At 49.5% G+C, this 20,504-nt stretch overlaps 1 protein-coding gene across 3 annotated transcripts in view; it reads right to left on the bottom strand.

Moving 5' to 3' along the window:
- ampd3a (adenosine monophosphate deaminase 3a) overlaps nt 1-18,563 on the bottom strand; it is an 82,686-nt gene extending 64,123 nt beyond the window's left edge. For 2 of the 3 annotated variants that reach the window (XM_070899445.1, XM_070899447.1), the window contains exons 1-3: nt 17,025-17,112; nt 6,851-7,076; nt 1,521-1,716 (exon numbers count right to left, since the gene is read on the bottom strand). In XM_070899445.1, coding sequence (XP_070755546.1) covers nt 1,521-1,716; nt 6,851-7,076; nt 17,025-17,046 — 444 coding nt within the window. In that variant the 5' untranslated portion in view covers nt 17,047-17,112. Of the gene's footprint in view, nt 1-1,520; nt 1,717-6,850; nt 7,077-17,024; nt 17,113-18,484 lie in introns of those variants that run through there. The other variant, XM_070899446.1, reaches the window with a different exon arrangement.
- Nucleotides 18,564-20,504: the final 1,941 nt, after the last annotated feature.

The raw sequence follows: 20,504 nt of genomic DNA, 5'->3' as shown, positions 1-20,504 counted from the left end.
GAGTCCGTGTTCCATGTTTTTATTGAGTGCACAAGGTTGCAGCCCCTGTTCCATTATTTGAAGGGGCTGCTCCTGAAATTCTGGCTGCACTTCAGTCCCACTCTCCTGATCTTTGGGCACCCTGTGCGGAGGGGAGCGGGTAGGTCCGAGGGCCTCCTCGTAGGACTGCTCCTGGGCACGGCCAAGGGTGCCATCAGCCGGTCCAGGCAGCGGGCGGTCGAGGGAGTCGTTCAACCTGACTGCCTGCCTCTCTTCCGCTCTTACATCCGGTCCAGGGTGTCCTTGGAGATGGAGCACGCGGTGTCCACCGGTACGCTCGCGGCCTTCCGCGAGAGGTGGGCACCGGAGGGACTGGAGTGCATCATCATGCCCGGCAACCAAATTTTAATTTGATTTTACGTTTTTAAGTTTAATTTGTTTTAATTGCCGGTGCTTTTAGTGTCCCCCTTCCCTTTTATAGGGGGCACTGGGGAAAATTGTGATTTTAGTGCCCAAAAAAAAAACCAAAAAAAGAAAAACACAAAAAAAAAAAGGGGGGGAAAAAAAAAAAGGGCCTTGTAAATGTCTGGAGTGTCACCCAGGTCGGGTGGCACCGTTTAATGTTTTATGTTTTCGCAGGTAAACTCAAAAGAGTTTCATGCACAAGGACCCCCAGGTCCCTCTGCACCTCAGCATGTTGTAATTTCTCCCCATTCAAATAATATTCCCTTTTACTGTTTTTTTTCCCAAGGTGGATGACCTCACACTTTCCGACATTGTATTCCATCTGCCAAACCTTAGCCCATTCGCTTAACCTATCCAAATCTCTTTGCAGCCTCTCTGTGTCCTCTACACAACCCGCTTTCCCACTAATCTTTGTGTCATCTGCAAATTTTGTTACACTACACTCTGTCCCCTCTTCCAGGTCATCTATGTATATTGTAAACAGTTGTGGTCCCAGCACCGATCCTTGTGGCACACCACTAACCACCGATTTCCAACCCAAAAAGGACCCATTTATCCCGACTCTCTGCTTTCTGTTCGCCAGCCAATTCTCTATCCATGCTAATACATTTCCTCTGACTCCGCGTACCTCTATCTTCTGCAGTAAACTTTTGTGTGGCACCTTATCGAATGCCTTTGGAAATCTAAATACACCACATCCATCGGTACACCTCTATCCACCATGCTCGTTATATCGTCAAAGACAGGGAGGGGTGTAGGGGCTGGAGGAGATTAGAGATAAGGAAGGGTGTGGGGCTGGAGGAGGTTACAGAGATAGGGAGGGGTGTAGGGCTGGGGGAGGTTACAGAGACAAGGAAGGGTGTAGGGGCTGGAGGAGATTAGAGATAAGGAGGGGTGTAGTGCTGGGGGAGGTTACAGAGATAGGGAGGGGTGTAGGGGTCGGGAGGGGGGTTACAGGGATAGGGAGGTGCAGGGAGCAGGGGGTGGTGGGGCGGGGGCTGAGGTGACGAGGCCATGAAGGGGTTTTTAAACAAGGAGGAGGATGTTGAAATCGAGAGTAGTGAGGTGCTCATTACCCCCGCGCAGTAATCTCCAGTAATGGTCACTCGCTGGAACTCAGGCACGTCATAGGGCAGCTGATTTGCAAACAACGGCATGTTCTGAACGGGTGTCTGTGGGGTCACGATCGGGGACGTCAATGGGAAGGTTCCATCGGAAGTTGGGATCTGCAGGGACAATGAATGGGATCGAATCAGCCTCAGGCTCTTCTTTCTGGAGAAAGAGAAGTTCAGAGAAGAACAGGTTAGGGCCTTCTGGCGTCTCACAGGATAATTGTTTCAAGCAAAGGCAAAGTCATATCTCAGAGTTATTGCACTTTCCAGATACTTTGTGGAAGGGTTTTTATTCAGAATACAACATTGAAAAAATAATCAAACTTGGGTCAAGTTTTAAACAGCTGACAATCCAACAACAAATAGTATTTATATAGCGCCTTTAACGTAGTAAAACATCCCAAGACTTTTAAAGGAGCGATTAACAAACAAAATTTGACACCAAGCCACATAAGGAGATATTATGGCAGATGAGAGGTAGGTTTTAAGGGTAGTCTTAAAGGAGGAGAGAAAGGCGGAGAGGTTTAGGGAGGGAGTTCCAGAGCTTAGGGCCCAGGTAGCTGAAGGCACAGCCACCGATGGTGGAGCGATTATAATCAGGGATGCTCAGGAGAGCAGAATTGGAGAAGCGCAGAGATCTCGGGGGGTTGTGGGGCTGGAGGAGATTACAGAGATAGGGAGAGGCGAGGGTCATGGAGGGATTTGAAAAAAAGGATGAGACTTTTTAAAATCATGGCGTTGTCGGACTGGGAGCCAATGTGGGTCAGTGAGCACCGGAGGAATGTGTGCTGGGGTGGGGGTGGGGAGAAGAGAGGGTGGTGGGGGGTGTAAGGGTTTTAGCTACTAGAGTCCCTGTACCTCGGCCCCACCACTGAGATGGGGATTTGAAGAATTTATCAGCTGCAGGAGTTTAAAATGCTTCTTTAAACCTACCTCTTTGACCAAGCTTTTGGTCGCCTGCTATAGTTTCTCCTTATGTGGCCCGGTGTCAAATGTATTTGTTTTGTCTCATAATCGCTCCTGTGAAGCGCCTTGGGACGTTTTACTATATTAAAGGCGCTATATAAATACAAGTTGTTGTTGTACAATCTGCACACAAGCCACGTTCTGATGAAAGTTGCCCAGCAAGGGGTCAAGTACAGACACCAACACTCACTGCTGTATGATGTGTGTGTGAAGGAGCAGGTCGGGCTGTGGGAGAGGGGCTATGGGAAAGAGCTAGGGAACATTGTAATAGGATTATGCACAAGTCGCTATACACAATTAAAGTAAACAAACATTCACATAAGAACAAAAGCAGGCCATGCAGCCCGTCGAGCCTGTTCCACCAATCCATTAAATCATGGCTGATCTGATGCTTATCTCCATTTACCCACCTCTGTGGGTTTAAGGCCAATTATTCAGCTGTTCTTAAATCTCATCGACAGTAACCCAGATCACAAATTTTAAAGTCTGCTTTCTTTATAATGTTCAATGTTACTTTAAAGGGAGGAGCATTTCCCATATCCCAATTCAGGCATTCAGGCATTCAGTGAAACATCAAATACACCTGGGGCAGGTACAGCACGGGGTTAGATACAGAGTAAAGCTCCCTCTACACTGTCCCATCAAACACTCCCAGGCAGGTACAGCATGGGTTAGATACAGAGTAAAGCTTCCTCTACACTGTCCCATCAAACACTCCCAGGGCAGGTACAGCACGGGTTAGATACAGAGTAAAGCTCCCTCTACACTGTCCCATCAAACACTCTCGGGGCAGGTACAGCATGGGTTAGATACAGAGTAAAGCTCCCTCTACACTGTCCCATTCATCACTCCCAGGGCAGGTACAGCACGGGTTAGATACAGGATAAAGCTCCCTCTACACTGTTCCGTCAAGCACTCTCAGGGCAGGTACAGCATGGGTTAGATACAGAGTAAAGCTCCCTCTACACTGTCCCGTCACACACTCCCGGGGCGGGTACAGCACGGGTTAGATACAGAGTAAAGCTCCCTCTACACTGTCCCATCAAACACTCCAGGGGCAGGTACAGCGGCTCTCGGGCAAGTCCTGGTTGGGAGGAGAACAGGACGGGGGTTGGGAGTGCCGAGAATGACCATCCTAGACTGGGTGATGTGTAATGAGAAAGGACTAATTAGCAAACTTGTTGTGCGAGGCCCCTTGGGGAAAAGTGACCATAATATGGTAGAATTCTTTATTAAGATGGAGAGTGACACAGTTTATTCAGAGACTAGGGTCCTGAACTTAGGGAAAGGTAACTTCGATGGTATGAGACGTGAATTGGCTAGGATAGACTTGCGAATGATTATAAAGGGTTGACGGTGGATAGGCAATGGCAAACATTTAAAGATCACATGGATGAACTTGAACAATTATATACCCGGTCTGGAGTAAAAAATAAAACGGGGAAGGTAGCTCAACCGTGGCTAACAAGGGAAATTAAGGATAGTTTTAAATCCAAGGAAGAGGCATATAAATTGGACAGAAAAAGCAGCAAACCTGAGGACTGAGAGAAATTTAGAATTCAGCTGAAGAGTACAAAGGGTTTAATTAGGAAGGGGAAAATAGAGTATGAGAGGAAGCTTGCTGTGAACATAAAAACTGACTGCAAAAGCTTCTGTAGATATGTGAAGAGAAAAAGATTAGTGAAGACGTAGGTCCCTTGCAGTCAGAATCAGGTGAATTTATAATGGGGATCAAAGAAATGGCAGACCAATTGAACAAATACTTTGGTTTTGTCTTCATGAAGGAAGACGTAAATAACCTTCCGGAAATACTAGGGGACCGAGGGTCTAGTGAGAAGGAGGAACTGAAGGAAATCCTTATTAGTCAGGAAATGGTGTTAGGGAAATTGATGGGATTCATGGCCAATAAATCCCCGGGGCCTGATAGTCTGCATCCCAGAGTACTTAACGAAGTGGCCCTAGAAATAGTGGATGCGTTGGTGATCATTTTCCAGCAATTTATCGACTCTGGATCAGTTCCTATGGATTGGAGGGTAGCTAATGTAACACCACTTTTTAAGAAAGGAGGGAGGGAGAAAACAGTAATTATAGACCAGTTAGCCTGACATCAGTAGTGGGGAAAATATTGGAATCAATTATTAAAGATGAAATAGCAGCACATTTGGAAAGCAGTGACAGGATCGGTCCAAGTCAGCATGGATTTATGAAAGGGAAATCATGCTTGATAAATCTTCTCGAATTTTTTGAGGATGTAACTGGTAGAGTGGACAAGGGAGAACCAGTGGATGTGGTGTATTTGGACTTTCAAAAGGCTTTTGACAAGGTCCCACACAAGAGATTAGTGTGCAAAATTAAAGCACATGGTATTAGGGGTATTGTATTGATGTGGATAGAGAATTGGTTGGCAGACAGGAAGCAGAGAGTTGGGATAAATGGGTCCTTTTCAGAATGGCAGGCAGTGACCAGTGGGGTGCTGCAGGGCTCAGTGCTGGGACCCCAGCTATTTACAATATACATCAATGATTTAGATGAAGGAATTGAGTGTAATATCTCCAAGTTTGCAGATGACACTAAGCTGGGTGGCGGTGTGAGCTGTGAGGAGGATGCTAAGAGGCTGCAGGGTGACTTGGACAGATTAGGTGATTGGGCAAATGTATGGCAGATGCAGTATAATGTGGATAAATGTGAGGTTATCCACTTTGGGGGCAAAAACACGAAGGCAGAATACTATCTGAATGGTGGCAGATTAGGAAAAGGGGAGGTGCAATGAGACCTGGGTGTCATGGTACATCAGTCATTGAAAGTTGGCATGCAGGTACAGCAGGCGCTGAAGAAGGCAAATGGCATGTTGGCCTTCATAGCTAGGGGATTTGAGAATAGGAGCAGGGAGGTCTTACTGCAGTTGTACAGGGCCTTGGTGAGGCCTCACCTGGAATATTGTGTTCAGTTTTGGTCTCCTAATCTGAGGAAGGACGTTCTTGCTATTGAGGGAGTGCAGCGAGGGTTCACCAGACTGATTTCCAAGATGGCAGGACTGACATATGAGGAGAGACTGGATCAATTTGGCCTGTATTCACTGGAGTTTAGAAGGATGAGAGGGGATGTCATTGAAACATATAAAATTCTGACGGGACTGGACAGGTTAGATGCAGGAAGAATGTTCCCGATGTTGGGGAAGTCCAGAACCAGGGGACACAGTCTAAGGATAAGGGATAAGCCATTTAGGGCTAAGATGAGGAGGAACTTCTTCACTCAGAGAGTTGTTAACCTGTGGAATTCCCTGCCGCAGAGAGTTGTTGATGCCAGTTCATTGGATATATTCAAGAGGGAGTTAGATATGACCCTTACGGCTAAAGGGATAAAGGGGTATGGAGAGAAAGCAGGAAAGGGGTACTGAGGGAATGATCAGCCATGATCTTATTGAATGATGGTGCAGGCTCGAAGGGCCAAATGGCCTACTCCTGTAGCTATTTTCTATGTTTCTACAATAACACTGTGAATCCAGCAGGGCGACTCCTGCTCCTCCCAGCTCCACACCAAGGTAAGAATGATAAAAAACTACATTTTTCCTGTCAGTCTCCAGCTGTTCATGTAAGGTCTGTGTTTTTATTTTTTTTATTAAACAATGTGCAGAGGAGATTAACTGGAATGGTACCAGGGATGAGTGAATTCAGTTCCGTGGATAAACAGGAGAAGCTGGGGTTGTTCTCCTTAGAGCAGAGAAGGTTGAGGGGAGATTTAATAGAGGTGTTCAAAATCATGATGGAGTAAATAAGGAGAAACAGTTTCCAGTGGCAGGAGGGTTGGTAACCAGAGGGACACAGATTTAAGATAATTGGCAAAAGAACCAGAGAGGAGATGAGGAGAATATTTTTTTACGCAGCGAGTTGTTGTGATCTGGAACACACTGCCTGAAAGGGCGGTGGGAGCAGATTCAATCGTAACTTTCAAATGGGAATTGGATAAATACTCGAAGGGGAAAAATGTGCAGGGCTGTGGGGAAAGAGCAGGGGGGTGGGACTGATTGGATCGCTCTTTCTGTGCTGTATCAAAACCCTCTTCGAAAGTGTGCCAGAAGTGGTTTTACTGCCCAACATTCCTAGTGCAGGGTCAGGCTGAGATTGGGACAACACAAGGTGTGACCACTCTTGAACTCCTCTTGAACTATAGGAGTGTCGAGGGTTATGGGGAGTGGGCAGGGAAGCAGAGTTGAGGCCAAGATCAGATCAGCCATGATCTTACTGACATGCGGGGCAGGCTCGAGGGGCCGTATGGCCGACTCCTGCTCCAATTCGTATGTTCACTCCTGGACACTGAGAAGGACAGACCTTTTAGCCGTGGTCTCAGATTGCTGCTCCGCGATCTCCTTCTGTAGCTCCCTCTCTTTTGCCTCCTGTTTGCCGATCGGACAATCTTCGGCAACATCAAACAGCGACATGGAGTCCTTGGTGTCCTCCTCACGCAGAGCGGAGGCGAACACCTTCTCCGCGATAATCCGAACCTGTTCATCCTCGTCCGTCTGTGCAATCTTGGGGAATTGCCTGGGCATCTCGGCTGGGGAGGGAAAGAACAAAAAGCAGGTACAATGATTGCTGTTTATGTTATAGGGATTTATCGGAGCATCCCTCACCTGTGGAGTTCACATTTACATTCAAATCAAAGTGAACCAGCTCACATTTTCCACTGCAAAATATGATGCATGTCAGGGCTGTGAGGGGAGCGTCACTGATTTATTGATAGTCCGTGTCCACTAAACTAATCTCAGCTAAGTGCAGCCATTGGGACTGGACTAGCGTGGTATTCCCTGGAATATAGAAGGTGATCTGATTGAGGTTTTTAGGATTTGGAAAGGATTTAATAGAGTAGAGAGAGAGAAACTTTTTCTGCTGGTGGGGGATCTAGGACAAGGGGACATAACCTTACAATCAGAGCCAGGCCGTTCAGGACAGAAGTTGTGAAACACTGCTTCACACAGAGCGTGGTCACAGTGTGGAACTCTCTCCCACAAAAAGCAGCAGACGCTGGGGGTCAATTAATCATTTTTAATCTGAGACCGATAAGAGTTTTTCTAGCCAAGGGTATAAAGGGATATGGAGCCAAGTTGGTGGATGGAGTTAGGATGCAGATCAGCCGTGGCATTAAATGGCGGGACAGGCCTGAGGGGCTGAACAACCTGTTCCTGTTCCTGTGTGAAATTAGAGGCAATGAGCAGCGCCAGGGGGATTATAAGAGCAGGATTAGCATCCTGGAATTGTCCTTCATTTATCCTTGGGCTCAGGGTTTTAGCTGTGGTTGGCTAGAGTCCATGATTGGGATGAATGGTTCTTCCGGATATAACTGTCACCAAAATTCATTACACATATGTGACCACGATGGCAGATGATGCCTCTTTTTGAGCTACTCTGTCATCACCTGCAAGAACCACTTATTGCCCTGGTACAGCCCAGCGAGTGGGTAGAGGGGCAGTTTCACCTCTGTGCTCGCTGACCTACATTGGCTCCTGGCTAAGCAATGCCTCGATTTCAAAATTCTCATCCTGGTTTTCAAATGCCTCCATGGCCTCGCCCCTCCCTATCTCTGTAATCTCCTCCAGCCCCACAACTCCCCCCTCTCCCCCCCCCCCACCCCCCGAGATCACTGCGCTCCTCTAATTCTGCCCTCTTAAGCATCCCTGATTATAATCGCTCTCTCTCTCCATTTGCCCTGTATCAATCCCAAACTAATTCCACCGCCCCGCTCTCACCCCATAGCCCTGTATCAATCCCAAACTAATCCTACTGCCCCGCTCTCTCCCCATAGCCCTGTATCAATCCCAAACTAATCCTACTGCCCCGCTCTCTCCCCATAGCCCTGTATCAATCCCAAACTAATCCCACTGCCCTGCTCTCTCCCAAAGCACTGTATCAATCCTAAACTAATCCCACTGCCCCGCTCTCTCCCCATATCCTTGTATCAATCCCAAACTAATCCCACTGCCCCGCTCTCTCCCCATATCCCTGTATCAATCCCAAACTAATCCCACTGCCCCGCTCTCTGCCCATAGCCCTGTATCAATCCCAAACAAATCCCACTGCCCCGCTCTCTGCCCATAGCCCTGTATCAATCCCAAACTAACCCCACTGCCCCGCTCTCTGCCCATAGCCCTGTATCAATCCCAAAATAATTCCACTGCCCCGCTCTCTGCCCATAGCCCTGTATAAATCCCAAACAAATTCCACTGCCCCGCTCTCTGCCCATAGCCCTGTATCAATCCCAAAATAATTCCACTGCCCCGCTCTCTGCCCATAGCCCTGTATCAATCCCAAACTAATTCCACTGCCCCGCTCTCTGCCCATAGCCCTGTATCAATCCCAAAATAATTCCACTGCCCCGCTCTCTGCCCATAGCCCTGTATCAATCCCAAAATAATTCCACTGCCCCGCTCTCTGCCCATAGCCCTGTATCAATCCCAAACTAACCCCACTGCCCCGCTCTCTGCCCATAGCCCTGTATAAATCCCAAACAAATTCCACTGCCCCGCTCTCTGCCCATAGCCCTGTATCTTTTTCAGCTTCAAATATTTATAATCATAGCATGGTTACAGCAAAGAAGGCGGCCATTCGGCCCGCCGAGCCCATGCTGGCTCTCTGCAGGAACACTTCGGCTAGTCCCACACCCCGGCCCTTTCCCCGTAGCCTGCCAATTTTTTTCCTTCAGCTACTTATCCAATCCCCTTTTTAAAACCAGAATTGAATCTGCCTCCACCACCCTCTCAGGCTGTGCATTCCAGATCCTAACCACTCGCTGTGTGAAAAGGTTTTTCCTCATGTCGTCTTTCGTTCTTTTGCCAATCACCTTAAATCTGTGTCCTCTGGTTCTCGACCCTTCCGCCAATGGGAACAGTTTCTCTCTATCTACTCTGTCCATACCCCTCATGATTTTGAACACCTCTATCAAATCTCCTCTCAACCTTCTCTGCTCTAAGGAGAACAACCCCAGCTTCTCCAGTCTATCTTCGTAACTGAAGTCCCTCATCCCTGGAACCATTTTCGTAAATCTTTTCTGTACTCTCTCTAAAGCCTTCACATCCTTCCTATCCAACTTTCTCTTAAAGGATACAATGGTCGGTGTCTCAACCACTCCCTCTGGAAAATGTGTCATGTATCTTACATTATTATATATAACTGTATCCCAACATGCTATACATGACTGTAATAAGATATGACCTGTAACCACCAACATACCATACCACCGGGGGTGCACTTGCAAGAGACAGATATATAAGAAGAGGTCTCAGGCAAGTGCAGCATTCCAGAGCTGGAAATAAAGGTGCAGGTCCAGAGTGACCTTGACTTCACTACATGCCTCGTGTGAATCTGTACTGAGGGGACAGGACTTTACAGTGGCGACGGGTTACGGGATTACAGAATCCACAGAATGGCGAACGGATCAGATGAAAAGTACAATGTGGGAGACAATTGGGAGGACTTTATAGAAAGGCTCCAGCAAAGCTTTGTAACCAAAGACTGGTTAGGCGACGATACGGCAGACAAGAGAAGAGCCCATCTCTTGACCAGCTGTGGCTCGAAAGCATACGCTTTAATGAAGGATCTGTTGGCACCTGAGAAACCAGCAAGCAAGTCGTTTGAAGAATTGAGCACACTGGTAAGAGACCACCTGAAGCCAGCGAGCAGCCTACACATGGCCAGACACAGGTTCTACAACTACAGAAGCTGTGTGGGCCAGAGCATACCTGACTTCGGTGGCGGAACTTCGGAGGTTGGCTAGTTTATGTGAGTTCTCCAATGAACTGAGGAGAGAAATGCTGAGAGACTTTTTCATTGAAGGAATAGGCCACGCAGGCATATTCTGAAAGCTCATAGAGACCAAGAACCTGATCTTAGAGGCAGCAGCACTGGTTGCACAGACATTCTTGGTAGGGGAAGAAGAAACGAGGTTGATTTACAATGCAGGTACGACAACTAACGAAATAATGGAACAAGTTCACAGCATTAGAAAAGCTGCTACCTCCACACACAGACAAAACCGGCAGAACAGGCTTTCAACAGCAAGCAGTGGCAACAGAAGCCATCAAGGGCCACAGGAACGGCCGTTCACACCTCACCAACCCACAATGTGAGCAATCAACTACAAACTGAGAGAAGCTCAAGCGAGATCAGCCAGACGCAGCTCATTCTTTGCAAGAGGTGTGGGGGTGGGCACTCGTCAAGGGACTGTCGATTTCAGCAGGCTGTTTGCAGGAACTGTGAATATACAGGGCATTTGGCCCACATGTGCAAAAAACGGCAGCTTGGCTGGTATACGAATCGGAAAGCGGACCAGAAGACGGTGGGAACAGTACCCGGGACACCGATGTACAGCGGGTCAACACGATCAATGGCCGCTGCTCCTACGACAGGACACCTCCTATAATGATGAGGATCCTACTCAACGGGATATCTGTCAACATGGAGCTGGATACAGGAGCGAGTCAATCTCTCATGGGTGCTCAACAATTTGAACAACTGTGGCCGCATAAAAGAGACAGACCAAAACTCACAAGGGTCGACACCAAACTAAGGACCTATACCAAAGAAATCGTACCAGTCCTCGGCAGCGCCATGCTCTCTGTCACACACAAAGGGACAGTGAACCGACTTCCCCTGTGGATTGTCCCCGGAGACCCCCCAGCACTGCTGGGGAGAAGCTGGCTGGCAAAACTAAACTGGAAATGGGATGATGTCCATGCCATGTCATTAGAGGAACGGACCTCCTGCTCAACAGTTATAAAGCGATTTGAACATCTTTCAGCCAGGTGTGGGCACTTTCAAAGGGGCCAAAGTCAAAATCTACATCACACAGGATGCTAGACCGGTCCATCACAAGGCCAGAGCTGTACCCTATGTGATGAGGGAAAAGATTGAACACGAACTAGACAGGCTTCTGCAGGAAGGCATTATATCACCTGTGGAATTTAGCGACTGGGCAAGTCCCATCGTCCCAGTCATGAAGCCTGATGGATCTGTACGAATCTGTGGGGACTACAAATCTACCATAAACAGAGTCTCCCTACAGGACCAGTACCCGCTGCCCAGAGCGGAGGACTTATTTGCCATATTGGCTGGAGGTAAACTTTTCTCAAAATTAGACCTCACATCTGCGTATATGACGCAAGAATTGACCGAGGAATCCAAGCTACTCACCACCATCAACACACATCGAGGCCTTTTCATGTACAATCGATGCCCATTCGGCATCAGGTCGGCAGCTGCCATATTCCAGCGCAACATGGAGAGTCTGCTCAAGTCCATCCCGGGGACAGTTGTATTTCAAGATGACATACTTATCACGGGCAGGGACACCGACTCCCATCTCCGTAATTTGGAGGAAGTACTAAAGCGGTTGGATCGGATAGGCCTACGGATCAAGAAATCCAAGTGCCTGTTTCTCGCACCTGAGGTTGAAATTTTGGGCAGAAGGATTGCCGCTGATGGAATCTGCCCAACAGAGTCCAAAACAGAAGCAATTCGCCTGGCACCCAGGCCCCGGAATGTCTCAGAACTGCGCGCCTTTCTCGGGCTACTCAATTACTTTGGGAACTTTTGCAGAACTTAAGCACGCTGCTGGAGCCTCTCCACGTGCTATTCAGGAAGGGATGCGATTGGTTTTGGGGGGACGCCCAGGAACACGCCTTCAATAAGGCACGCAACCTTCTGTGTTCCAACAGTGTTTTGACTTTCTTTGACCCAGGTAAAAAGCTAGTTCTCACATGCGATGCGTCAGCGTATGGGGTCGGGTGCGTTTTGCAACATGTCAATAGTGCAGGCAAATTACAACCCATAGCTTATGCCTCCAGGTCACTTTCGCGGGCGGAACGCGGGTACGGAATGGTAGAGAAGGAGGCACTCGTGTGCGTGTACAGTGTCAAAAAGATGCACCAATACTTTTTGGGGGCCAAGTTCACGTTAGAAACCGACCACAAGCCCCTCACGTCCCTCCTATCCGAGAGCAAGGCAATAAACGCCAACGCCTCGGCGTGAATTCAACGGTGGGCATTCATGCTGGCGTCCTACGACTATAACATAAGGCACAGACCAGGCACAGACAACTGTACCGACGCGCTCAGCAGGCTACCCCTGGCGACCACGGAAGGGTCTGACGAACAGGACTGTGAGATAGTCATGGCAATCAATGCCTTTGAGTCCACAGGTTCGCCCATGACGGCTCGCCAAATCAGAGCCTGGACTGCCAGTGACCCCACGTTATCCTTAGTAAAAGGATGTGTCCTAACCGGTGACTGGGCAGAGGCTCGCGATGCCTGCCCCGAGGAATTAAAACCCTTTCACAGGCGCATGCATGAGCTATCACTACAAGCAGACTGCCTGATGTGGGGCAGCCGAGTAGTCACGCCTCTGTGAGGCAGAGAGGCATTTGTCCGGGAGCTCCATCGCGAGCACCCGGGGATCATTCTCATGAATGCCATAGCCAGATCCCACATCTGGTGGCCTGGTATTAACGCGGACTTGGAGCTCTGCATCCGAAGGTGCACCATTTGTGCCCAACTCAGCAGTGCCCCCAGGGAGGCTCCACTGAGCCCCTGGCCCTGGCCTACCAAACCGTGGTCGTGGGTGCACGTAGACTATGCGGGCCCATTCATGGGCAAAATGTTCCTCGTAGTTGTGGATGCATTTTCAAAGTGGATTGAATGCACCATTTTAATCTCGAGCACAACCTCCACCACTGTGGAGAGCCTCGCAACCATGTTTGCAACGCACAGAATCCCTGACATATTAGTCAGTGACAATGGTCCGTGCTTCACCAGCGCAGAATTCCAAGACTTTATAATTGACCACGGCATAAATCACGTCAAGACGGCACCATTCAAGCCTGTCTCCAATGGCCAGGCGGAGAGAGCAGTGCAAATCATCAAACAAGGCATGCTTAAAATCCAAGGTCCCACGCTGCAGGGTCGCCTGTCACGACTGCTGTTGGCATACAGATCTCGTCCGCACTCACTGACTGGGATCCCCCCCCGCGCAACTGTTGATGAAAAGGACTTTAAAAACAAGGCTCTCATTAATCCTCCCAGACATGCATGAAATCGTTGAGGCAAAGCGCCGTAAGCTGACTGAGTACCATGACAGAAATTTGAGGGGGAGATGGAATGAGATAGGGGACAAAATGTTTGTACTAAACTATGGCAGGGGTCCCAAATGGTTTGCAGGGAAGGAAACAGGCTACTGGTAGTACAAATGGACAACGACAAAACCTCCGGAGGCATGTAGACCAAGTCAAAAGCAGATTTACCAACAGCACTGCGGAATCAGAGGCAGACTACAATGTGGAATTCGCACCACACCTGGTGGACAGACAGAGGGAACAACCTGAGGAAAGGGCAATCCCAACAGACAGCCCAGGCGAGTCAACAACAATCACACCAATCGAAACAGACAGCCCAGGCGAGATACCAGCAACCACTCCCAAAGAAAAATAGACACCAAGGCAAACAACTGAACCACAACTCAGACGCTCCACGTGAGAGCGTAGACCACCTGAGAGACTGAACCTATAAAGACAATAAGACCTTGGGGGAGGGTGATGTCATGTATCTTACATTATTATATATAACTGTATCCCAACATGCTATACATGACTGTAATAAGATATGACCTGTAACTACCAGCATACCTTACCACCAGGGGTGCACTTGCAAGAGACAGGTATATAAGGACAGGTCTCAGGCAAGTGCAGCATTCCAGAGCTGGAAATAAAGGTGCGGGTCCAGAGTGACCTTGACTTCACTACATGCCTTGTGTGAATCTGTACTGAGGGGACAGGACTTTACAAAATGCATGTCTCTTTTTTCTTTCTTTGCAGCATTCTGGGCTCCAACAATCCTGTGTAAAGATATTTCTCCTAACCTCTCTCCTCACTCTCAGTGACAGTTTTAAAGTGATGCCACCTCGCCACTGATTCTCCAACCAGAGGAAGGAGTCTTTCCTTATTCATTCGATCAAAACACTTCGTCATTTAAAAAAAACCTTGATTAAATATCCTCTTACCCGTCTCTGTCACAGTGTAAATAACCCTGCCAGTTCCAGTGAACCCCTAGCTGCAGATCCTCGAGTACAGCACAAACACTCTGTAATGTGATATGCTGATGGAATGAGAGGTGCAGGGGTGGGAGGAGGCTTGTGTGGAGCAGAAACACCTGCACGGACCGGTCTGGCTGAATGGCCTGTTTCTCGTTTGGAAATACTACAGTCGGCAGCAGTTTGATGGCGAATTGTTTCGGAAAAAGACACCTGACATGGTGCCATGTGGTTTGGGGGGAAACTTCTCAGGCGAGGACAGGAGGACGGGTTGTCAAGAGTCAGCGTAAATCAACTCTTCCTGAGAGTCTTAAAAGGAAAAACAAAGACTTGCATTTATATAGCGCTTTTCACGAACACCTGATGTCTCAATGAAGTAATTTTGGCGTGTAGTTACTGTTGTAATGATGAAAACGCGGCAGCCAATTTGCGCACAGCAAACTCCCACAAACATCAATGTGATAATGACCCAATAATCTGTTTTTTTTTAATGTTGATTGAGGGATAAATATTGGCCAGGACACCGGGGATAACTCCCCTGCTCTTCTTCAAAATAGTGCCATGGGACGGGGCATCGGTATAACATCTTGTCCGAAAGATGGCACCTCCAACAGTGCAGCGCTCCTTCAGTACTGCCCCTCCGACAGTGCGGTGCTCCCTCAGTGTTGCCCCTCCGACAGTGCAGCACTGCCTCAGTACTGTCCCTCCAACAGTGCAGCGCTCCCTCAGTACTGCCCCTCCAACAGTGCGGTGCTCCCTCAGTGTTGCCCCTCCGACAGTGCAGCATTCCTTCAGTACTGCCCCTCCGACAGTGCAGCGCTCCCTCAGTACTGCCCCTCCGACAGTGCGGTGCTCCCTCAGTGTTGCCCCTCCAACAGTGCAGCACTCCCTCAGTACTGTCCCTCCGAGCAGCGCTCCCTCAGTACTGCCCCTCCAACAGTGCGGTGCTCCCTCAGTACTGCCCCCCGACAGTGCGGTGCTCCCTCAGTGTTGTCCCTCCGACAGTGCAGCACTCCCTCAGTACTGCCCCCCGACAGTGTGGTGCTCCCTCAGTGTTGTCCCTCTGACAGTGCAGCGCTCCCTCAGTACTGCCCCCCGACAGTGCGGTGCTCCCTCAGTACTGCCCCCCGACAGTGCGGTGCTCCCTCAGTGTTGCCCCTCCAACAGTGCAGCACTCCCTCAGTACTGTCCCTCCGAGCAGCGCTCCCTCAGTACTGCCCCTCCAACAGTGCGGTGCTCCCTCAGTACTGCCCCCCGACAGTGCGGTGCTCCCTCAGTGTTGTCCCTCTGACAGTGCAGCGCTCCCTCAGTACTGCCCCCCGACAGTGTGGTGCTCCCTCAGTGTTGTCCCTCTGACAGTGCAGCGCTCCCTCAGTACTGCCCCCCGACAGTGCGGTGCTCCCTCAGTGTTGTCCCTCTGACAGTGCAGCACTCCCTCAGTACTGCACTGGGAGTGTCAGCCTAGATTTATGTGCTTGAGTCCTTGGAGTGGGATTTGAACCCACAACGTTCGGAGCATGTGCCCGGCACGAAGTCCTGCCCTGGCCTTAAAATTGCGGTTACCACCCCCGAGCGGAATTGAAGTGCTGAGGGAACGCGTTGGTCATCGTTACGCTGATAATCTGGTTAAAAGGGAGGGCCGCTGTGCACTCTGCCAGGCCTCTAATACCTCCTCTGGGCCACCAGGGCGGCGCGGTGCCGAGGACCGAACCACGCAACAGAAGTCGGTCAAACCGGAGAGTCGGTCAAACCGGAAAGGTGGCGGTGCGGGGCGCGCCCGACCTCCCCTTTAATTTCCTCCCCGCAAGTGGATGTCGGCCCGGTTTGCAACCCACCAGGCTGGTGCTGGTACCCGCTCGACAATATCCGGCGTGGGGTGGCAAGAGGTCATCGTACACGGTGGCCTGGGGCGCTACCTGTGGGACGCGGTGCTACCGTAACAGCGCTTCCGCTGACTCCCGCCCAATTTCCAGGAGCCGATAACTCCCCCCACCCCCCGAAGGCGCTAACAGGGCACTTCCGACCCCACTGTCTTTAACCATTTAGTGCCTGTCGCATACTCTGCACAGCCAGGGAAGATGAACATTTTGGGACCGATCTACCTGCATTACATCAGTGACTGCACTACAAACAAAGTGCTTCATTGGCTATACCGCGCTTTGGGACGTCCTGCGGCGCTATAGAAATGCAAGTCTGTCTTTTGAAGCTCTCAGGTTGAGCACAATCCCGACCCACAGATACACCCCGCCCCGGCACTGAGGCACAGTCCCGGTACTGAGAGCGGGACATGTTGGGATTGACCTGGACACACCGCTCCGCTCCGGGTCCACCCGGAACTCCGGGAAACCGCAGCAAGTCCCGGTGTGGAGCCGATGCCCGAGAGGAAGGTCCCGCTCCCGGTGCCGATCCGACCCAATCCCGCTCCCCTTACCGGTGCTGGGAGCCCCGGCCATACACGCTCCGGCTCTGATGTCCCGGCTCCGGCTCGGAGTCTGGCTCGGGGTCGTGGTCCGCTCCGGGTTTTATTCCGGAGCTGGCGCTATTTTAAGAAGCTGAGCCACCGGAATCGGATCATCAGCAAAACCAGCCGGCTTCAGGGCACAGAAAGATCCCAAATTACAGGGGGCGTTAATGGGGACAGGGGCATTAATGGGGATGTTAATGGGGACAGGGGCATTAATGGGGGCATTAATTGTGACTTCGAGTTACCAAAAGATATTAGAAACTGAGCCCCAATAATAAATTAGTCGGTGTTAATAGTGACCAACACACGATACAAGGCTGTGACTCCCTCCCCTTAATTATATATTACTTTAAAATGTTAAAACAATTCTCCATGAAGGTGTCGTCCCCTTTAAGAGTAATGCGCAGACTGTAAATCCCTGGGGTTTGTTTGTCTGTGAAGTTCTCCCCGGTTCAGTGAAAGCTTGGTCATTGGGGTCGCCCTCGACACTTGATGAAGATTTTGCCGACTCCCTGGATTGCGGAGTTGGGTAGGAAGCTGAGTTACTGACACCAGGCAGCAGCGGGGGCGGGGTCCAGGTTCCAGCCTTACACCCTCCGCAATACCGGGAATCTGCAGCAACCTCCTGACTCATCAAGACTGAGAGGTGATCTTATTGAAATGTGTACGATTCTGAGGGGGCTTGACAGGTAGAGGTAGAGGCAGAGAGGATGTTTCCCCTTGTGGGGGAATCTAGAATGAGGGGGCATAGTTTCAGAATAAGGGGCCGCCCATTTAAAACTGAGATGAGAAGAAATTTCTTCTCCCAGAGGGTTGTAAATCTATGGAATTCTCTGTCCCAGAAAGCTGTGGAGGCTGGGTCATTGAATATATTTAAGGCGGAAATAGAGAGATTTTTGAGCATAAGGGAGAAATACGATATGGGGAGCGGGCAGGGAAGTGGAGCTGAGTCCATGATCAGATCAGCCATGATCTTATTAAATGGCGGAGCAGGCTCGAGGGGCCAAATGGCCTACTCCTGCTCCTATTTCTTATGTTCTTATCACCCAGGGCCAGGAAACTCACTGACACCGTTCCACCGATAATCCCCGACTTTTCACAGCTTGAGCAGCTCAGAGAGACTCTGAAAACCAAATGTCCAACTCCGCATTCATGCCACAAATGTCCCACAGACCCACGCACAGTCCGAGCAGTTGTTTGTTTTCTAAAAGTTAAACAGTGCCTTGCCATTAATTCCGAGCAACACTCCGCAAACCTTGCTGACAGAGCCACACCTTGCGTCTAGTCACACTGGCTGGGTCCCATTGTTTTAAGGGTGTATGTGAGGGGGAGCTATTTAATTTTAAGATGCTATTCAAGCCCTGGGCAATTGTGAGAAATATTCAGGCCTGGGACTGGGAGCTTCGGGAGAAGGAAAGGGACCTTACCTGGAGTGAGTTAGGAACTCACAGCTGCAATCAGTGCCCTCTGTATGATGGAATGGCAGAATCTCTCTCTCTCTCTCTCTCTCACTGAAGGCTACTCAGCTCCAGCCTTGACAGACCCAGTAATGAACACCAGCCACATTCCGGAAATGTTTGAAGATTGATGAATTGGATAAGCAGCGAGAGACAAAGGAAAAATAACTATCGATTGTGCATTTTAAAAATAATTCAGTGGATCATGTAACTGGATACAATTAGAGGAGCAATTCACATCGATTAGTGTCTAGCACAGCAAAACTTCCATTAGGCAGAGGATAAATGGCTTTTACAGGCGTGCTCAATTGTTACTTAAAGAATAAGACAGCACAGAAGGAGGCCATTCGGCCCATCGAGTCTGCGCCGGTTCTTTCGAAGAGCAATCCAGTCAGTCTGACTCATAAGAACATAAGAATTAGGAGCAGGAGTCGGCCATTCGGCCCCTCGAGCCTGCTCCGCCATTCAATAAGATCATGGCTGATTATCGACCTCAACTCTACTTTCCCGCCTGATCCCCATATCCCTTGATTCCCCTCGAGTCCAAAAATCTGTCAATCTCAACCTTGAATATACTCAATGATTCAGCCTCCACAGCCCTCTGGGGCAGAGAATTCCAAAGATTCACCACCCTCTGAGTGAAGATGTTCCTCCTTATCTCAGTCCTGAATGGCCGACCCTTTATCACACTACGCTCTTTCCACATATCCCTGCAATTTTTTCTCCCTCAAGTATTTATCCAATTCCCTTTTGGAGGTTACAATTGAGTCTTTGTCCACCTCCTATCAGGCAGCGCATTCTAAATCCTAACACTCGTTGCGTAAAAAAGTTTTTCCTCATGTCGCCTCTGGTTCTTTTGCCAATCACCTTAAATCTGTGTCCTCTGGTCATTGACCCTTCAGTCATTGGAAATTGTTGAATTCGCAATGCAATCATTGTTTGCAAATCCTAGAATCTTACAGCACAGAAGGCCATTCTGCCCGTTGTGTCTGTGCTGGCTCAATGAAGCTGTACAATTTAGTCCCAGCCCCAGCTTTCCCCCATAACCTTACAATGATTCCTCTTCAAGCACAGGTCCAATTGCCATTGAAGGTTCCTGCAGAATCTGCTTTCAGGCAATGCGTGCCAGATCGTAACAGCCCTCTGTGTGAAATAAGTTCTCCTCATTTCCTCTCTCGTTCTTCTACCAATTATTTTAAATATGTGATCTCTGGTAACTGACCCACTTGCCAGAGGGAACAGTTTATCTCCACTTGCTCCATCAAAACCACTCATTATTTTGAATACCTCCAATACACCTCCCCTTAATCTTGTTGTAGTGGGCAACCCAAAAGAAAGACTTGAATTTATATAGCGCCTTTACCGACCACAGGATGTTCCAAAGCACTTTACAGCCAATGAAATACTTTTGGAAGTGTAGTCACTGTTGTAATGTGGGAAATGTGGCAGCAAGCTCCCACAAACAGCAATGAGATAATGACCAGATAATCTGTTTTAGTGATGTTGGTTGAGGGATAAATATTGGCCCAGGACACTTGGGACAACTCCCCCGCTCTGTATAGAAATAGTGGCCGTTGGATCTTTTAGGTCCACATGAGAGGGCATACGGTGCCTCAGTTTAAAGTCTCACCCAAAAGACGGAACCTCCGACAGTACAATGCTCCCTCAGTACCGCCCCTCCGACAGTGCGGTGCTCCCTCAGTACTGCCCGTCCGAAAGTGTGGCGCTCCCTCAGTACTGCCCCACCGACAGTGTAGCACTCCCTCAGTACTGCCCTTCCAATAGTGCGGCGTTCCCTTAGTACTGCCCTTCCAACAGTGCAGTGCTCCCTCAGTACTGCCCCACCGACAGTGAAGCACTCCCTCAGCACTGCCCCTCCGACATTGCAGCTCTCCCTCAGTACTACCCCTTGGACAGTGCAGCACTCCTTCAGTACTGCCGCTCCGACAGTGCAGCATTCCTTCAGTACTGCCCCACCGACAGTGCAGCA

This window comes from Pristiophorus japonicus, chromosome 14, assembly GCF_044704955.1.
Source record: "Pristiophorus japonicus isolate sPriJap1 chromosome 14, sPriJap1.hap1, whole genome shotgun sequence".
NCBI classification, from domain to species: Eukaryota; Metazoa; Chordata; class Chondrichthyes; family Pristiophoridae; genus Pristiophorus; species Pristiophorus japonicus.
The sequence above is the reverse complement of the archived record's forward strand: the minus strand, read 5'-3'. Positions and strand labels throughout refer to the sequence as shown.